Source organism: Oxyura jamaicensis, chromosome 11 (genome assembly GCF_011077185.1).
Source record: "Oxyura jamaicensis isolate SHBP4307 breed ruddy duck chromosome 11, BPBGC_Ojam_1.0, whole genome shotgun sequence".
Taxonomy (NCBI): Eukaryota; Metazoa; Chordata; class Aves; order Anseriformes; family Anatidae; genus Oxyura; species Oxyura jamaicensis.
In genome coordinates this window covers 10,751,139-10,768,186 of record NC_048903.1, presented here as the reverse complement: position 1 = coordinate 10,768,186, position 17,048 = coordinate 10,751,139, and the positions used below count along the sequence as shown (strand labels likewise).

Below are 17,048 nucleotides of genomic sequence, written 5' to 3'. Positions count from 1 at the left end.
CCAGGAGCAGAACCCAGGTCCCTGGGGCGAGGAGGAGCCACTGGTAGTGGCCCCAGGACTTCCTGGGCCAGGCTGAAATGCTCCTACAGAGGAGGCAGGATCGGCTGCTGCTTCTCTCCTCAGTGCTTGTCAAGTTACAGTGTTGTGGCATGGGATGCGTGTTACTGCTTCTTCTTGACTTCGTACTGGTTTATGTACAAAATGATTTTAAGCTGTGGTGTCAGGCTTTCTGCCTGTGAGAGGAATGAGATGCAATTAGTCATTTTTGAAAGTTAATTCTAAAACAGACGAAGAAGGCAACTCTTCTATTGACCCTGTTGGCTAACATTGTATCAATGATACATAAGCAAGTAATTCTGTCAGTACAGTAAGTGACAGGTTATCTGATTTTTGTAATACTTCGCATTGTTTAGTTTTATCTAAGTATTTTGCAATATGTTTGGGAGGAAAGATTACAAATATATATATATATATAGAGAGAGAGAGAGAGAGAGAACTGAAGCCTCCCTTAGGAGATCTCTGCCCATGTTTAAAAGGAGGAATTTATAATATTATTTGTTGTGTCTCTTACATACAGTATAGCTTCTTATTACTTCTAGACAACAAATTGAAATGGTAACATGGAACGTTTAGTGTGTGCTCAGGTCTTCTGACTGTTTAATATTCTTATATACGCTGCACTTTTCACCGTGAAATGAAGCCAGGTAAGTTTTCATTGCCTTTGCTCCCAACAAAGCGATGCAAATCAAGATTAGCTTTTCTCTGTAAAGGTTTTGAAAGAAATTCAGCTGTGCAATAAAAGACTTCATCAGGTTCAGCCTGCATCAGTGAAGACTTTGACACATAGCGGCAAGCCTCTGTCTGACCAGCAATACTCCTTCTCTGGCCACCTTCCCATCTGAGGCTCCTCAGAAACCTGACAACCTCAGGCTCTTCATCTCTGGATGCATTTGAACCTGCAATTAACAGTTGCACCCTTCCTGCAATAGGGAGAAGGGTTTTTCTGGGCTGAAATTTGTCTTCATTCTACTGAAAACTGTACTCACAAATTTTATAATAGACAACATAACATAGTTTGCTAGACATCTAACATTTGTATTTCCTTTTTAGATAAAATAATAGTGTTTGGAGATACTTAGTTCTATTATTGCATATGTTAGCTGACATTAAACAGTCCTTAAAAGGTAAGCTGCAGATCAAGATGCTTATAAGGCCTATTTTCATTTGTGCAGTTAGTTTGTTTATAGAGCTGCTATATTTGATAGAAGTCCAAATAACATGTAGTAGTTGTTTCTTTACGTGACCCTTATAAGACTGCATCATCAGTTAATTTTGAATGCACAATTGAGAACGTACTAAAAGGCATTATTAATGCCTCTTTTACTACCTAACAGTTACCTTCTAATTCCAGATTAAAAGAGTGTATTTTACCTAAGGAACAAGAATTTAAGTAACCTGCTTGTAGAAACTTTTTTTTCAGTTAGTCTACAGGAGAAGATAGTAGCTCACATGCATTTTATTAGACTTAAATGTGCTTCACCACTTATTTTGCCTGGCAAGCAAAGATACGGAACTGGGATCCTCTCAGGCTCCCATTATTTCCTCAGGATAGCTACAATATTTGGGCTATTTCCATGTCTTGGGAAACATTTTAACTAATGGATATGTTCCCAACTGAAGTTAAATGGAAGAGAATTCCCAGTAAGAGCCAAAACATCTCCCAGATGTACAGTTTGTTTTGGATGCTTTTTCACTGAAGCATACAGACTAGATGGTGTGTTATTGCTCTGTGGTGGAATTTGAAAGATCATCTTCCATCATTTCTAGTCTTGTCTGGAAGCCAAGAAACCTGAACAAATGGTGTTTCCTGGCTTGCAAGCCTTATTTTGGTGTACCATCAGCTTTGTAATAGCTTTTTTCCATTACTTAGTGCTCCAGTAACTCTAACAACGATTTAACAACCACCAAATGATGAATGGGTTTGAGAAAACTGATAATGGTACAAAAGAAATTGCTGAAGTGTGTTGCTTATGGTAAGTTCAAATGAACCATTCTCCAGGTAAAATATAGAAGGCACGGTAACTTCCAGTAGACCTGGACCAGGGCTTTAAAAAGTTGCTGGTCACAGCTTTACTGTGGCCATGCTGCATTGACACTTAAATTTGTAAATGAGACAGGGTTAGGCCACAAAGCTCCTGTAAATCCCATCAAGTACCATGAAACTTCACTTGTGATTTGGGATAGGTTGAAAGATTCATAGCTGTACTAAAAAATGCATATGGTTGGCCTGTTAGAGAACTAGCAGCTTCTTACCTAAGTCTTACTTGCTGCAAGTAGTTTTCTGTATCCTTAGATTTTCTGTATGTATCATTAGTTATTTTTAGAAGCGAGTCTAACCTTAAAATCAAAACTTAGACAGTGTTGATGGGGCTTCTGATTTTGAGGTTTGGCCAGGCTTGTTTACAGTTGCTATGTTGGTGTCAAATCCTGCTTTTTCACCCTGTGGGTCTGACATTTGCTGTCTACTGCCTATCTTTTTTCAATTAGCAACTTTCTGTTTCAAAATACTTTATTTCCTATTTAAGTGAATATATAGAGCATTTGCATTACCTTTTGGGGACATGCATAACTTTGCAGTTGTCCTTGTAGCATTCTCCTAGAGTTTGTTCCTGTAGCTTTCAACCTCGTTTTAAAGCTAGTTCTGCATCTGTAAAACATAGGTTTGATCCCTGAAGTTCCAGTCCTGCAAGTCACTCTGTAGGTGAACCTTGCCCAGTGTGGGGAGGCTGGGGATGACTTCAGCAGGGCTTGCACTAAGTGCAAAGATTCATTCACAGAGGAAACTGCAGTGTGGAATTTAAAATTTGAGTAAATATTCAGTATTGAGTAAATATGGAGTATGAATGTGTCTGCGTATGCAATAAAGCAAGAAGAGTCTCAATGCTACTAAAATACTATTTAGTTTTACCATGATTGCCTTTGTTTAGTTTTTGTCCATTAATTTCAATAGCAGTTACATTACATTGGAAATGGTGCACATTTACAGCTGAGTGCTGTAACACTTTCTGAGGTAGCTTATCCTTACTTTGTGATGTATGCTGGCTGGGAGCAGAGGTATGCAACACAGTTTTGCTCATTACTACTGTGGTTCGGACTCAGTAACAGAGAGGGTGCTCCAGTAAAGTGCCCTTCCTTCTGCTCATAGTGTCCGAGTGACCCTGCTTTGAAGCAGAAGCATGAGGAAGAAAACCCCAAAGTTTTCAAATGAAGCAAAGGAAAAATATTTTTTTCTTCTTATGATGACAGTCACAGTTTGAGCTGGTTGTAAGAAGATAAATTAGCAGATTCCAACTGTGATTCATTACCTAACAAATCAGGAGGTCACATGCATACTGTGTCAAGACCAAAGTCTTATATGTAAAATGTGCCTTCTTGTAATCAATATATGATGAGCTGGGGGGTTATTTGCTTAAGTAATGTTTGGTCCAAATGGTTATTTGGTTATTTGCTAATTTTTGAGCCTGCTGAAACCAGTGCAGTGCCTTATCAGGTAGGTTCAAGAAGCATAGTAGTGCAAATGTCTAACCAGGTTGTCACAAGGGCATAGAGACCCTCTTGCTGTGCTCTTGTATATTGATTTCTGGCAGCTGAGCAATCAGTGGGGAGTCATGGATACATGTGTAGCATAAATATGATTCTCAAAGGGTAAAACATTGTTCCCCGTAAAAGAAAGCAGTTTATAATATTTTCCTACCTCTGATGCAGAAAAGTTTGCTGATTTTTTTTCTGCTTGGATCTTCCCATAATGCTTGTTTCTTTAAGCCCTGTTAGGCACGGTTGTTGTAAAGGACAGTTTATATTGTGAGCGGTGGCAGTCAACCTTTATTGGGGACATTGTATTTAAACTATCAGATGTGTTTTGACACACTTACATACAAAAGGCCATAATTTAATTAACATTTCTCAGTTTGAGGTTAGACCCTTTATGTGGTGCTGGCATTTCTCAGGAAAGAAAAAGAAGTTGTTTCTTCTGAGAAAAGGTCTTAGGAACTGAAACTGAAGACCTGGAAGTAGACTTCTCATGTGCTTTTTATCTTCCTTCATGTGTTCTTGCAGTGTTTCCATCCAGGCCCAGAACAGCTGGTGAAGGTGTCTATTTAAGCTGTGTGTAATATAGAAAATACCTTTCTGCCAGGAGAGAAGGCAAGAGACTTTTGTCTCATTTTACTTAAAAACAGCATTGAAGTGTTGATTATGTGGCCAGCTGTCAAAATGTGGGTGATTTTTAAGTGCAGATCAAGAGAAATACCCTCTATTCTACAGTTTCCTCAGAATTAAAATTTTCATTTCTTTCTCCTTTGTTTCCTTTTTAGCCTGTTTGATATGGGAGGAGAGTATTACTGCTATGGTTCTGACATCACCTGCACCTTCCCTGCAAACGGAAAGTTCACTCCTGACCAGAGGGCTATCTACGAAGCGGTGCTGAAGTCATCACGTGCTGTAATGAAAGCAGTCAAGCCAGGTAAAAGATCAGTACATGTCAGCAGGAATCGACAAGCTTGATGGCAGCATTCAGGCTGTCAAGACAATTATGTTTGGATATCAGAAAGTGCTGGAAAGGAACAAGATGACAGAACTAATTTCCGTATTTAAACAGCTCTTAGGAGGTGAATGATACCCAACATTCTCCATGTAATATTTAAAGAAATAACGCATAAGCAACTATTAATAGTATTTAAAAGGTATTTTAATCTTTCACTTTTTTTTAATTCCTTAAATACTGTGGTAACAGTTGTTACTCTGGTGTTTACACTGGCAGATATCTTTTCAGGAAGCTTATGCCAAAGAATGAAGTAAGAGTTTGAGTGAACATGTGTTATGCTTCAGTTTGTTTCAAGCATTTTCTGTATTTTACACACAAACTCAATAGAAATCTTCCAATGAAGAGAGGATGGGGTGTGTACCTTTGGGAAGGACACTTACTTAATTAGCCTTTAAAAGCTTTAGAAAGCACTCGCTATTGGATATTTCACTTATGCCTTTAAGTTGCAGGCAAGCTTGTTCAAGTATACATATTCATAGTTGAAATAACTGCCTGGCTTCACAAAAATCTTATTTTTTTTCCAATTCTGCTTTTGGGGCAGCAAATAAATGCTTTTAGAGCCAGCAGCTTCTGTGATCTTGAGTATTTCACTGGTGAAGGTAGTTGAGCATTTCTCAGTATTACTAATGGAACAGCTTTGAGGAAAATGTACTTAATGCACAAAGCACACTTGTCCGTTACATTAACCACATTAACTTTCGGTCTTCAGACCCTGACTGCATGGGCTTTCTGGATTGCCAGTCAGAGCATACGTAATTTTCCTGTTTTACAAGCTGGCAGCAGCACTGTTCATTTGAGTAGCTTGGAATGGAACAATAAGACTTGAAGCTTATCTGCAAATGGAGACCAGATATTTTGCCATTTTAATAGCACTGTGCATATTCCATCATCTGCTGTTTCTCCCCAGAAGAATCCTGTTCCCATTCATCTTCATCTTTTGCTCACATTTCAGTGTCACCTCTCATGCAGTATTTATCACTATTTAGCAGTAATAAATTGTGGACTATCTTCAGAACTGAAGAGTTAATATGATTTTGTACTCAGAATGTTGTGGAGAATTCCTCAGTTAACTTATCAATTTATTTACAATATCAGAAAATAAGGACATACTAAGCTTAATTCTGCAGATTGGTTGCAAGGATTATTTACTAGCCTTGGGAGCTTGAGATTTATAGACAGTTTTCAAGAGAAATAATTCTTAATGTTGGGGAGAAGACTGAATGAAGAAGAATGTTGGGACGGGACTGAACTTTCTGTTCTCACTGTGTTTTAGTTTTCTTGCGTGTTTAGAAGAGTGGTGCAAATATATTTATTCTGCTCATGAGGCTAGTAGTCATGAATTTTCTGGCCACGGAAAGCAGATCAAATGCTCATTTTGTGGACGGGTTCATTGATTTGGTTCATCTGGTACTACTGTGTGGTGAAATGCAACCTGTCCCTTTTGTATTGTGGTGAATTACAGTTCTGAATAGTCTCCTGCAATGTGCAAAAATATTCATCCTCTGGAAAAGTATGCTTTTTAGGTCCATATGACTTGTACACGTGTTCTTTTTGCACGCTTTAACCCTTTTGCTTTTAAAAATATTTTCCTCCTATGAGGAGGAAACACCCTAAAGACCAAGACTCTTTACTACTGAAAATGATACAAAGCATATAAAATAGGTAGCTGGCAGGAAAGTATTTACGAAGTCTGCAATGACTTTCCAGTGTGACAAACTGTTTGGCCTGTTGAGAAAGCCCCGAGCCCCCTGAAGGGGTGTATGCAAACTGGATGTGCTGCTACTGCTGTAAAGGGAAAGCAGTTTCTGTGGGAGAGGCTGCAGCTTCCTTGCCCTGGTTGAACAAACCTCACTTGTTAGCTCATTGACTAAAGCACCAGGATCAGTCCTGGGGGGGGGGAGGGGGGTCTGTTACTGTCACAAAGGGGAGCAGCAAGGGGTGATGTGAATTCAGCTTTCAAGTATCTCTTCTCCCCATCTAACAGAAAGTAAATACTTTAGGTCTCCTAATAAGGAGGCAAAGATGTTTGTGGGTTTAGAGGCAGTAAATGTAAAACCCAGCCCCATCATGTTTTAGTCAGATTTTCTGAATTATGGAGCCCTTGCTTATTTTGCTATTATTTTTGTTTGTCTTTATTTTCCAGGGTTCCTAAGACCAAAGGAGGGAAAAAGACAGTCAAGTGACTTGGCTCACATGACAGTAACCATTAGTGTGGCAGGCTGAGTAAAAAGAAGTTACACAGCAAAGTCAGCAACTGTAAAAAATGTTATTTCTCTCCAGCTGCAGAACTGGGGCCTTAGTTGTGCCTTGTGGCAAAGGGTCACAGGGGACATCTAGTTGTTGTCTTCAGAAGGTTAATGATTCCCAGAGTCTTTCTTGTTGCAAGATAGGAAGCAAGTGCTATAGAGAGAGTCACTAACTAAATACTGTGTTACATAACTGTGGTTTTGGAAGGACACACATTTGCTAGCAACCTTAAACATCTTATATAGATGTGTATAGTTCAGGGATTATTTGGTTTTCATGTGAACATGATTGACTATCAAGTGAAGTTGCTTTCTGAGAGACAGTAGACTTCCTACCATATTTTTTTAATACTTGTTGTATATATATAGCAGTCATAATTTCAAAAATACTTGAAAACATCACATTTTATTGTAGCAAAATGCTCATCTACGTCCTGTGTGTGGTACAAAAATACAAGCAGCTGAAATTGTATTTGTGGGTCTTCATACCTTCCAACTGAAAGAACAGAGTGCCTTCTGCAAGTCAGATAATGTACTCTGAAAGTTAAAACGCTCCTTGTGGGATTGTAGCCATGTTCAGTGCAGCCGTCACAATTCCTGCCACAAACCAAATCTATTTAAAATAAAAGGGGGGGAAGACATACTCGGTTCTATTGCATAAGCAGCAATTTTGAAACTACTGAACGTGGATCTCTTACAAGGGCAGCAATGCTAAGCCTCTGAAGCGAAAGAGTCAAAAAGGCGTGCTTGTGTGGCAGTGGGTAATTGTCTCTTTACAAAGTCAGACTCGTGATCCAAAATGTCAGAGAGGAATGCAGCATTTCTGCTTAGGGGATATTCTTAATGCGTCAAGTCCATCTGGGTTATATTTACTCTTCCACAGAACTGAAATACAGGGGCAGATTCGCAAAATACTGACAATTCCACTGCTTCAGTGGCTGAGACATCATCTACTTGTTCCTCAGAACAGTGATTTCAGAAACAATTTGTCTACGTAGATACTGTAAAGGATTTTAAATGGTGAACTTGCAAAGCCAAGTGTCTCAGAGTATTCCAGAAGTTCCTGCCTTGATCTGTCTAAGTTGGGTATTGTTTTTCAATTTCATTGGATTTGCTAAATTGTTTGAGGCACACTAGGTGCACTCCTGGAGCACATTGCCCTATGTGGTTTCATCTGAAAAGAATTCAGCTCATGCCCTTCAAAACTCCACTGTGTAAGCCAAAATACAGTAAGTGGGGACTATCAAGAGGTTCCGCATCCTAGGACGATGAAAACTGTAGTACCACTGCAGAGATATCCATTGTTTCCCCCATTGCTGTCTTCATGCAATGCATGTAACAGAAAAAACTCAGCTAATGAGCAGCTATTCAGTAATTTATTTTAACCTTTTGTGCCATACATGGCCCACAGTCTGTTTATTGTCTGCTGTGCAAAACCTGCTCTGAATCCAGAATTATTAATGTTTTTCCTCAAAGTGCTCATCGTGTGTGCACGTGTTTGACAGGCAGTAGTTCGCTTGCACTTCATCTTAGTTATGTGGAAGTGTGCAGCAGTTCCCCTTCCATAGATGGTGGCAGACAGGCTGGAGAAGCTAGTGTAAAAGCTATTGACTTGTTCTGGATTCCAAGATTGAAACTTCACATTTGAGATTTTTCTTTTAAGTGTTTACCATGATGCTCCTGCTCAAAACCCAGCTGTTTTGACCTTAGTTACAGCTGTGCCTAGCATTTCTGCAAGTCAGACTCCAGATTGTCAAGCCAAGCACTGAAAAAAGAAGGAAAACAAGTATTGAACATTTTGTAAAATAAATAAATATATAACACGTGTCTGAAGCAAGTTGCCTAGCATCCTGCTGGGAACCTGATGGGAGCAAGAAGGATTGTTAATTCTCAGTGGCAATGTTACCAAATCCTCAATCTGCCATTGAGAATAGGTATCTGAGTTTTTTTTTCTCATAAGTTAGCAATAACCTTTCCTCTCTGTCCATTCTACCAAATCCTGTCTCCTGTCTAGTTTTGTTTGTCCCAGTTACATAGGTTAGATCCAATGTCAATGTAATAGCTTAATTAATTTAAAAAAAAAAAAAAAAGAAAAAAAACATTTGTCACAAATTACACCTGAGAGAACAGTATTGTTTGCTCTTTGTCATTAATATAAGTCTGTGTGTAGAAAATTGTAAAATAATTAGCTTTGCTGTGAGTCCCTCTCTGAAACTTCTAGAAAACCTCTTGAGGAAATACGATGTAGCTTTGAAGTTAGTCCTACGTGGAGCCAGGGCTTGAACCAGATGCCTTCTGGCATCCCTCCTAACCTAAATCACTCCATGATTCTTAATACATTCTAAAATACGCAAAAGAAAATGTCAGTCGTCAGTGTCGATGAGAATCAGTGACTGTTCCCAGCTCTTGCTTTTAATAGGGGAGGTAATATTTGCAAGTCAAACAAAGGCTGGTGGCATGCTGCAGTTTGTGTGCATGAACCACATTCGTATGTAACCCAGTTTTGAGTATCACTCTGTTCTCCAGTGGATACTTTACTGTTAGTTACACATATGGGTACAATGAGGTTTGAGAAGTTGCTGTGGAATAGCCTCTTTTTTGTTCTGTAACAAATGGCTCTGTTTTTGTACTGTGCCCAGCCACTCAGGTGACTTCTGAAGGTTATTATTTGGAATAATATCTTGAGCTTTTAGAGAATGTTGAGAATTGGAGTTCTGTAATTCTGAGTTGGTAAGGACAGTGTAGTGGTAGCATTAGTTACTCAAATACATTTAATCAGCTGCTGTGCCTAGAAGAAATAAAAAGGAAGCATGCTTATCTTCAAATTTTGCAGTTGAAGATATTTTGGTTTAACGCACTAGAGAGTAAACAGATAGTGTCGTTAAGATCGATGAGCTAAATATTGGAGTAATTGTGAACTTCCCATTTTTATCCCTTTGCAGTTACACACTGGGATCCCTGAACATTCCTCCCTTTTCTGTAATGGAAAGTCCCAGGAGAATGGGAAGGAAGGGAGCTTGTTGTGCTTAACATTCCTAGTACTACTGCAAATCTTGTGTATGTTTAAAAAAAGAAAAAAAAACTTTTACCAATATGTTATATGTGTTAGTGTTTTTGGGGAGAGAGAGAGGGAGAAAGAATTAAAACACCTCAATCAGTAATTCTATTGTCCTAAATTCCAGTTAAAAAAAAAGATTTCTTTGTCTAGCAACTGTTCCCAAGGAACAAGTTGAGTAAGGCCAGGTTGGCAACCACTCAATTCCCTATCTCTACATTTATATGATTTAAAAAGCTTGTATATCCAAAGTCCCCATTGAACTCAAATTGCATTCAGACGTTAGCAGGGCAGCTGGGAATATTTGCTGATTGATGTTTGTGTGTTTCAATAAAATGAAAAATAAAAAATTGTTCCAAATATGCACAGAAGTTGTTGTTCACCAAGGCAGTTTATATGCAGTGTGAAAGCTTTCCTCCTTGGGACGCTGACATTGCTATAGGGCCTCCCCATAGGATGACCCCTATAGGGCCTATAGGATTTGTATCTCTGATTTATTTTGTTCAGGTTGGAGCTCATGCTTGTATATGTTTATCCCCAAGTCCTGCATTTTACTATTCAAGGGAATGAGTATCATATTGTGTCTGGCTTTCAGGCTTTGCTTTTCTGATAAATGCTGTTGGGGAATGTCTTAAAAGGAATCTCCATCTCAGGGCTAACATCTCTGATAAGATGCAGGTTTCTCCACACTAAGGCTGTAAGATCCCTTAGTAATCTTGCCTGTTTATAACTTTCTCAGAACTCAAGTTTTACATAAGGGCTTGAAGACCTCATTTCTTTAAGTCTTTTCTTAAAGGATCAAAGATCAACCATTGCAGACTTCTTTGCTTCAGGTACCAGGATTGCCACGTAATCTTGGGCAAGAAAGTCCAGTCAAGTGACCACCAAAAACCATTTCAGGCAAAAAAAGGTAAAGCAACACCTAAGTAAATAAGATGTCCTTTTACTAATGCAAGTGTACAATGTTGTGATAGCACCCTACTTGAACGAGGGATTAGTTTAGAAGAAATCAGCTGAGAAGAGAGAGGGTAAGAATGGTGGAGAGGTAGGGGCTGTATGAACGGTGTGAAGTTCAGAAGGTGAGAAGTGGTAAAGCTCATGGAGGTAGATATAAACCTAGGGAATTTAGAAGGTGAATGGTCTGTATTTATTTTGCACAGCCAATTGTGAAAGCTTGGATGATATGTATTCTTGAAAGCTTTTTAATATGTAAATATTTGAGGCATGGCTTTTTCAGAGTGACTGTCAGGAGGAGGTAGTGTTCAGTGAACACGTCGCTTTCAGAAGTAACCTACTTTGTACAACAGAAGGAGCTGTGCTTTGAGTTCAAAGCACTGGTATGATTCCCTGTTCTATCTTCTCCACTACTCTTTTTTAAAGACATTACTCAAATTTAGTTTGGGCAGGATAGTACTAAGACAAGGGATTAGAATAACCCAATTAAATAAAGAACTATTTAATTGGAAACTAATAGCTAGGGTATTTGACGTAACAGATATTACTGGCAGTTGTTTCTGTTATTAAATTGAGCAGAGCTGTTCTTAGAAATACCTGAAAATTAAAAGTTGTGAATATACAGATCACTTCTTCAGCACTTTTTCTATTTCAGTTCTGTAACTTCTTAAAAGCTCAGATGGATTTTTGTTTGCTACTATTTTGAATATTTTAGAGACATATTCAAAAATTTAGAGAAATTGTCACTCTATTCAACTATAGGATTAAAATCTATTATCTCTAAAGAAAATAATTGAAACTATTATTAATATTTATTCCCCCCAAATAAGGTTCTCATTCACATGCAGTGGGTATTTTTTTGCAAGCAGGTCATTTGATTTTTATTTTTTGTAGTCCAGAGTTGTACTTAGTAGACCACGTAGGCACACTTGTCTGTTTTGCTATATAAAACCAGTAGCTAATTTTGATCGATTTTTAGAAAGAAACTGGGCTGTAAACTGGACCTTCTGACAACAGGACAACAGGGAAGGGTGTGGGAGTACAGTCTAGTTTATAGTTTGTATAATTTCAAAATGCCCATATGAATTATTCCCATTCAGGTGGTCATATGCTAGGGAAAGCGCTGCTGATAATTATTAATATGCTGTAATATCTGAAGCAAAAAATATATATATTCTCAGGCATAAAACATTAATAACAGAAGTTGAAGATTTCATACCAATTCTCCTGATGAACAAATGCTTTCAGGGCATGTTATAACCAGTACTTGATATTTGCAAGTCCTACTGAATGACACTGCAGTATTTTTTTTGCCCTTGCAGCTAAGAATGTGTTATTGTGTTAAGACAGATTGGAAAATAAATCTGTCAATCTATGCTATAAAAAAAATATTTGTAGTCTGCTCTCTATCTTTTCTGTTCAGTGGAGTTTACTGTATTTTTCTGGCTAGCATGAAGATTCATAAATAAGTTTCCCTTTGACTACTGGCTTTCTGAGTTTGACCCAAAAAGGTAATGTAGCTTTCTGTGGTAAATTAATTCCGTTATTGTCAGTATAAATGCCTAAAGCATCAGTCACCACCTAGGAAGTAAAGTTGAAGGAAGTAAAGGATGCACAAACAGTGCTGACAGTCAAGTAGCAATCCTTGATTCTTGCAAGATATTATTACATAAATATGGTGTCATTGCTTAGCAGAGAGCTCATTGTTAGACATGTAACCTACCCTTGCCCAGAATAGCATTAACCTACAGCAAGGGGTGAAAGAAAAAGGCTTTTTTTTTTTTTTTTTTTTTTTTTTCTGTCAAATTCAGCAGATCCTCCAGTCCCTCTGTGCAAGCAATGATCTGTTGAAATGTAAGATTTCAGACTGCGAGTCTCACTGCAAACCACCTGGGAGCCGTTCTTTGCTGTTTGTGACTAATACACAGGAGCTGACCCATGCATACAGTGACCACTGCAACGTTAGTAAGACAAAAATAACACAGAGTTATTTCCAAGTGTATAAAACCGAGCACTTCCAGACAGTTGGGCCCTTCTGCCCTGAAATCACCCTGGTGTGCAGCTCTCTGACCAGTCCTGGGGACAGTTGCTCCATGAGACGGGCCAACTTGCAGCTTTCCAGCTATAATGTGCACGTGGATTTTTCCACTACTTTCAGTGGTTCTTCAAAAATGCTACTTCTACAAAGCAAAGAGAAGTCTTAGAGCCTGCAGTGGTGGCAATTTTCTAGCCTCTCTCAAGTGAACAATGTTTTAAGACTGCTTGAAAAAATAATTCCTTTTGTCTTAGTTTTGTAACAGGTAGTACAAGTGTAACATTGTACAGTCCTGATTTTAGCAGTGGCTTTGGGGGAATAACCTGTTACATGGTCTGACATGCACTAATTTTCTTCCAGTGCAGGATTCAGGAAATGTACGTTATACGTTGTAATTTGAGTTGGAGTACAAAGTTCGTGAGTCTTTCAATCTTGACACTATATCAGCTGTAGCTGTCAGAGTGCAAACCTGCTAGACAGATTATTCTGTTTGCCCTGAATCTTATCTAAACAGAGTCTTTTCTAAGCTTCAAAGATTGATAAGTTTCCACACTGCAATCACTCCCTCCGGGCACTTCCCGCCTTCCCCCAAGCTTTTTCCTCTTTTCAACGTAAACCTATGTGGAAGAAGCATGTAGTGAAATTCGCAGTATCTGACAGCGCTGCTCAATCTGAATATTGCAGCTTTCCAGACACGGAAAAAATCCTTCCACTTGCTCCACATCTGCATCTGTTGAAATTGCTTTTCTTAAGATCTTGATGATCCCTCTGATGTGTTTTAGAGCATCATATGTAGACTTTATACTGGGGAAGATGAGTTTTAGCCCCTAAAACTGCTGTGATAGTGATGCAGAAGAAATACCACAATACAACCCAGGAGTACAAGGCTATTCCTATTTAGCCCTTTGAAGATGTGGTTGGTATTTTGGAGGCAGTGGGGCCGTCACTGTTTCCCCATAGCAGCTCCGCTCCTGTCAGCCAGGTACATCTCACTGGGCTGTTGAGGGATGAGTTTTTGTCTAATGCTGGCTGTGGCTTGTACAATTACCTACACATGTATGAAGCTGAGAACAGCCTCGCTGTTGCCCAAATGCTGTCAATGCTTGAGTACAGACTTCTGGTTTCTTGCTCTTGGTTTCTATGCCCTGTGGCCCACAGTTGCCTTACCTGCCTGGAAACCCAAGCAACTGTTTGCTCTCTGATCTAGTGTGCCAAAAGGAAAGCGTGAAAATCAGAAAGGCAACAAATTCTTCTCTAACACCCAAGTGAAGAGGAAAGAAATAATCATTTCTATGATATAAACAATATTTTGGTTAGTTTTTTAAACTGGGTTTGATTAGAAGTTTTAAGGACCTATTGTTTTGTCTGATATGGTTACTGCCTGTTGGCAGGTTTTAAGCTGTTCCAGCGGTTTGTTGGCTGGGCAGGGATTGCATGTTGTGTCTGCATTTCAGTGGCACTGCCAGGGGACATCAGGCCTTTTGCCCTTGTCTGTGGACTCTCAGAAATAAAATGTAGCTTAACCTTAGCACAATTTGGGGAGAAGTTCCTATAACCTTGCCATACTATTTGTTTTAGTAGGATTGTGACATCTGTGCTGGCAAAAAAAAAACCACCACCCTACAACAACAAAAAAACCCTGCTAAATCATTTGTGGTTTAATCATTGTCACATTACAACCACAAAGTACCCTAAGTAGCGGCCAAAAAAATCCCGTTAGGCCTTTCCAGAGCACTTTCCGACCAAAGTAGCTAAATAGTACGCAGTAATTCCAAATTACTTTTGTATGCTGCTTCTGCTTTACGTTCTAGAATGGCTTATAATGAAGCATCAGAAAATAATCCCTTGAATGAAAATACCAGTGAGGTAACAGGAAGTGAGGAACAGGTTGTGGTGTGATATAACACTCATTTTTAATTCTGCTGTTTAGAAAGTTATGGCATGTTCATTGAATGAAAGATAGGTATGTTTTTAATTGAAGGTTTCATTAGAAGCATTTTCTTTTTCTTCTTTTGGAACAAAAGTCTTCCCCATCAGTAGAATGCTCAAAAAGACGTCCTTATGAGATCTTTCTGAGTCCTGAAAACTTAGTGGTATATCTGAAATTTGGTGCTTTTGTCAAACAGGAAATCTGAGAGGAACTACTCTCAGGGAAGTAAATCAATACCCATTTTATCTTTTTCTTTTCTGGCACAGTAATTATCTAAGAATATTGGGTAACATTCGGGTTGATGGGACCAAGTTAGAAAAAAAAGTTCAATAAACTTAATGTATGAAGTTTGCCATTTTTAAACAGTACCTCACACTTCTGTGAAGCTCTGTGGTACTGTTAGTATAGTAATACAGTAGCTGGTACCTGCCTCTGAAAATTAATAGCCTTTATAGTTAATGTATTTTTAAATTAATCTACGGTCTATCACATTTCAGCATTGGACATATGCACCTCTGGTCATTGCTGTGTAGTTCACTTTATAACTCAAGGGATGTCAAATACTTAGGTTGCGTGTGGTGCTGTAAAAGGTGCTTTTTGCCCTGGCCTCTTGCCCAAGCATATACTACATGGCAGGTAACGAATTGCAGCCTAACGAGCCTTGGTAACTGAGCTTTCCTGGGGAGCCAGCCGTTGGTTCAGTGACCTGTATTACCCAGTATCTCGTTTGGCAGAGAATTAAGAATGGAGCAGACACATCATCAGCAGATTTTCCTGAGTGCAGACTCATTTTGGTACAAGCTTTCAAAGTCCAAGGACCCTCCAATCTAGCTTTCTAAACCCCATCTGTCAGTAAGTATAATTGGTTTATAAAATGGCTTAAAGATAGTAATGGAACTAACCTTTTTACACAAAAAACATGTCTGCAACTATGATAATCTTCTCCAAAGCTTAAAAATAATAGTCCTGAATAATAAATCAGTAAAATATCCTAGTGGGTGATTGGTGGTGTAAGGCTAATGCAGATTGGTGTTGCAACACCGTCAGCTGTTGCAGTAACACATACAACTGATGTTAGATCCACTTGTGTGGACGTTCTCTGTGGTTTTTAGTTGTTTTTTAACTTTTTTCATCTTGCTACAAGAATGTTAATACAGTGTTTGACTTCTGCTGTTTCAGCTTGCAGCAGGTGACAGAGCTCTCCATGCTCTGAGCATGGTTAATCCAAAAAACTGATGAGAAGTGTACTGAAGAAATCCTGTCCATGGCTTTCCCAGCAAAGCTAGCCATGATATTTAATTTTTCTACCTTTTTGTGCTTCTCACAGTTATTGGAAGATCAGTATTTACATAGGAAAATTTGATTTTGTACTTCAGGTATATACACTAGTTAACTTAAAATACAGTTAGGTACAGACATGCTATAGCCAGTTCCAGAGACAGGTTTGGATAGGACATTGTATTGTAAAGATTCCAATTGCTAGGCAAATCTAACACTATTTAAGTTTAAAATAAATCTGAAGAGTTGTATATTAAATCTGTGCATCATGTGAATATACTTTAGGCAAAAAAAAAGTACTAAGATCTTTATAGAAGTAGAACAGCTTCCTTCCTTCGATAGACTGTTCAGTGCTTCTAAGAAGTTCCTGTATAACTGAAAAGTAGTTGTTTCTCTTAATGCTTTTGAGACTATAAGGGTACTAGGAAATGTTTGAAGAAAAATTAATGTTCAGATCCTCCTTGCCTGTCAAATCCCCTGTTTGAAAAGCTGGGGGGGAGGATCTGTTTGCACTTAATTATCAAAGTTTATTCCTAGTGTGATGGGAGTCAGTTCATAGCAAACAAGACAAAGATATCACCATTTTTTAATTGAAGTGCAGTAAGGTCACTCCACTTGGTTCATTATCTCTACTTAGCTCAAAAATGTCCTCACATTTTGTCTTACTAATGGCCTACATATGTATGACTGTTGTAGGTTAAGTGGTTTGGAGGAGAGTGGCCTAATAATGCAAAATCCCACCATGCTTGGAGTCATGGTAGAATGAAACACAAAGCCAGGCACTAAAACAGACAAGCGGTGCATCTCAACTTTTTTTTTTTTTTTTCAACTAAGATGCCTTGACCACCTATTTACTTGTAGAGCGGGATTAGCTGTAGTTAGCAGGGCGCCTCCAGCAGTCTGACGTCCCTCTGGCCGTGCAGTCCCAGCGCTCTGCCCAGCTCCTG

At 38.7% G+C, this 17,048-nt stretch overlaps 1 protein-coding gene across 2 annotated transcripts in view; it reads left to right on the top strand.

Annotated features, from left to right (window-relative positions):
* The window catches only part of PEPD (peptidase D), a 135,158-nt gene that overhangs the window by 95,291 nt on the left and 22,819 nt on the right, over positions 1 to 17,048 (top strand). For both annotated transcript variants that reach the window (XM_035337177.1, XM_035337176.1), the window contains one exon: positions 4,374 to 4,522. In XM_035337177.1, coding sequence (XP_035193068.1) covers positions 4,374 to 4,522 — 149 coding nt within the window. The remainder of the gene's footprint in view (positions 1 to 4,373; positions 4,523 to 17,048) is intronic.